Source organism: Sodiomyces alkalinus (assembly GCF_003711515.1).
Source record: "Sodiomyces alkalinus F11 unplaced genomic scaffold SODALscaffold_3, whole genome shotgun sequence".
NCBI classification, from domain to species: Eukaryota; Fungi; Ascomycota; class Sordariomycetes; order Glomerellales; family Plectosphaerellaceae; genus Sodiomyces; species Sodiomyces alkalinus.
This window is the reverse complement of record NW_021167081.1, coordinates 2,404,812-2,408,202: the sequence shown is the minus strand read 5'-3', so window position 1 is coordinate 2,408,202 and position 3,391 is coordinate 2,404,812. Positions and strand designations below refer to the sequence as shown.

The following is a 3,391-nucleotide window of genomic DNA, read 5'->3' as shown; positions in this document are numbered from 1 at the left end:
TGATCTTGTCATAAAGTTCTCTGTTCTGACCTGTAAATCCCCGCCCCAGGGCACCCCGTGCAAGTTTTCAGAAGACATTTGCGGAGAGACCCAGGTTTTGGGCCCAGTTTTACGGCTAAAGTAGTTTAAGAATTTACTGTTCGTGAGCGCATATTAAAAAGGGCTTTGGTTCTCTGAGCTGCATAGCAAAACGGGGAAGCCAGGCGAACTATCTTCACAGCAAGGCTATTCCCACGAGCCCTTGGATCTATGGTAGCATGAATAGGTACAGCCACAGGAGAGTTTTGATGAACCAGTTTGCGCCTGGTCAACCGACTCCTTCAATATTTTCTGCCAGGAAAAAAAAAATTCAGCATGCCGATGGAGGCCGAATTCTTGCAGGTATCTCTCCAGGTGTGCCTTCCGAAACCCGAGTACATTCAACTTGGATTACCCCAGACGTCATCCGAAATCCAGAGATGGACTTCAGTTGGTGCCACTGACAGCTAATCTACACGTCGTTGTCAGCCTAGGCTGATGCCAAAGTTAGCACCACGTTCGAATAACTTACTTCATGAGATGGTCCATGAAAGTTTGCAAAGAGACGTCATCGGTAAAAATAGTCTGCGCTGATTGAGCGCCTACGCCTCCATACGCTCCCGAGGTGTGTGTTGTCGAGGGATTCAGTTTTGATAGGAGAAAGCGTGCTTGGGATCCGCCTGCATCGCAGAGGATGAATCGCGGCAGAGGGAAGCGATCAGTAATGAGGTCCTTATAAAAAAACGTCAGCAGACTTATTCAACTCGAAGTGGGTTTTTTTTTCGCTTTCATTCTTACCCTGGCATCTTCCTTCGGCTGTTCCAAAAGCGCGGCAAAGTTCTCGTAGCCTTCTTGCTCATGGTAACCAGCCTTGCGCCACTCTGCCACAGTCTCGCCGTGGAAGATAAGAATGTGGAAGAAGGTATCTAGTAGCAGGATATGTGTCGGCTGTATGGACGTTGAATCAAGGAGTACAGGCTGTCCCCCTTCCTGGTCAAAGGTGTAGGAGTCCAGAGTGGGCTGGATCATGATGAGCGAGTTGCTGACATCCTCGTGATTCAGGACGTGACGATAGAATGCCGTCTCATCTGGTGAGTTGTTGAAGACTTGCAAGAACTGGCTTCTCCGCAAATGGAACATGAACTGTGGATATAGGGTGAAGTTCTTTTCCAATCGGAAAGAAGAAGGGTCATCTTTGCGATAGTCAGCGAATCGCGAACAGAGTCTAATTAGCATCCGATCAACCCAACGAAGGACGTCGGGGCCATCGTCGACTTCAGATTTGAAAACGGCGATCCGCGACATGAGGACTGCCGCTGCCTCCTGATCAAACGACTGGGCGATGGCGGGGTCTCCAGCAGGGCCGCTCAGATTTCTGGCTAGAGTTGTGACACGAAGGTGAAATTGGCCCGAGGAGTGCTGATAATATGTCAGGAACTGAATCATGCCTTTTTGCGCTGCCTGCTGATGTTGCGTGGGGCCACCCTGGCTAGCGATTTCGAAATAGACGCCGTAGCTTGAGGTCGGGTCAATACCACACATTTTCCAGGAGCAAGTGTTTCCAATGCCACACTCCGTCTCGCCAACTGAGGTTGATTTCTTGTTGAGGGACACGGCATGGCCAATGAGACCTGTGACTTTAAGTTCCTTGGTGGTCAACACTTCCAAGACAGCATTAAACCCCATGAGGAGGTGATCATCACCATCTTTATCGAAGACGCGGGTGAACGACTGTCTGAACATGGAAGAAGTAAAGCTGTCGGTAAGAATCATATGACCACCAGTCGAATTGCAAAGTCCTTTCATCTCCAGGAGGCCAACTTGATCAAGACACCCGGCGAATATGTCAATTACGTGACCGTTATGGGCAGTTCTTTTTGCCAGATTGTCATAGAACTGGGGAGAAGAAGCAAACCTGTTAGTGGCCTTTTGAGACAATAGATTTGTTGACGCACCTTTAACGCCTTCTTGTAGTACTTGACGTTGTCTCGGTCAATGTCGTGGTGTGACCGTATGGGTTCTCTCAGTTCAGGTCCCACAACCATCCCCGGGCCCTCGGTTGCTGGGCCGCCAGCAAAGACCATGATTCGGCCACCAGCGTTCTGGAAGGACGTTTCCAGGAGTCCGACGGCAACACTTAGAGCGACGCCACTGCATCGCAGGTTTCTGCGATCATTGGCAACTGGCCAGGGATCCTTTTGGAGTTGTTCCAATGCCTTTGTTAATTGGAACTCGCACTGTTGAACCGGAAGAAGGAATCTCGAAGTGGGACCCATCAGGGGCGAAGGCCGGCCTTGCTGCTGCATGCCCGGCCGCATAAGCGGAGACAAGAGGCCGAGCATCTCTTGGACCTGCTTCGCATTATACTCCTTGCTCCCTCGGAAGACGTATGATTTTGCACACTCTGTATAGCCAATCTCGTGTACCTGGACCTGTAAAACTGTCAGTCTCCTATCCCTGGTGAATATATCTCCTGAGACGGACCATAGTGCCGAATGTAATCAATCCAACAAGGGCATTCTCCGGCAATAGACTTAGACTCATGACAAGAGACTCCCTTAAAGCTGCGAGACTGTCTTCCTCCTGGCAGGTGTCGACGACGTAGAGGAAGATGGGGGAACTTGGTGCAGGTCGAGATAGCCGGTATTCAATTGTGGTATTGGATGGATGGAGTTCAGGAGGTATGGCGTTCTGGGTGATGTCCTTGTAATGAGGCGGAAGCGGATTTCTTGACAGACAAAATGGACATATCCAGAGACGGGCGCGAACGTCGACGGAGCTGCATGTCGCAGGTAAATCAGTTCTGAACGTACGAAGTGCAGTATAACGGACATACCAGAACGGATTAAGGACGGATCGGCAGGGCTGCTTGCAAGTCACTGGCTCAAACTGAAGTAACGGCGTCTCCGGTTTCTCCTTCAGAGGTGTGTAGAGTGCACCAATGGGAACAACAAGCCTTGAGGCTTCCTAAAACAAAAGTCAGCCTTGAATACAGTCTAGACAGGTTGACGGATTTAGAACCATACCATCCGAGTGCTCGGGAAGACATTCCAACTCAACCTAACCCCGTCACGGTCCTCTACCTCAGTCCACTGTTCTTTCAGCGCCTCGTAATCCATTCTGCCGCGTCGTCCAGGGTAATGGATGCGAATGTCAAATGTTTTCGCAGCAGCTGACCGAAAACACGGATATGGAAATGAGGGAATTGTCTGTGCCAGGGGACTGTAGGTGAAGCTGTAGACGAAATGATGCGGCGAGTCCTTCGTTGCAATGTGCAGAGTATTAAAGTCAAGTTGTTGCTGTTGTTGTTGGGGGGCCGGGGGGGGAGATTGCTGGTGCGTGGAAATGGTTAAGGACAACAAAGCCAGGTTAG

At 50.3% G+C, this 3,391-nt stretch overlaps 1 protein-coding gene across 1 annotated transcript; it reads right to left on the bottom strand.

The window, feature by feature from the left end:
- Positions 1-546: 546 nt before the first annotated feature.
- SODALDRAFT_274512 (Sec23/Sec24 trunk domain-containing protein) lies at positions 547-3,137 on the bottom strand (the record flags this gene model as incomplete). Its single annotated transcript, XM_028607946.1, has 6 exons — positions 547-750; positions 817-1,914; positions 1,974-2,450; positions 2,503-2,797; positions 2,855-2,985; positions 3,045-3,137. The coding sequence occupies 6 exons, from the start codon at positions 3,135-3,137 to the stop codon at positions 547-549; spliced, it is 2,298 nt and encodes a 765-aa protein (XP_028467897.1).
- Positions 3,138-3,391: the final 254 nt, after the last annotated feature.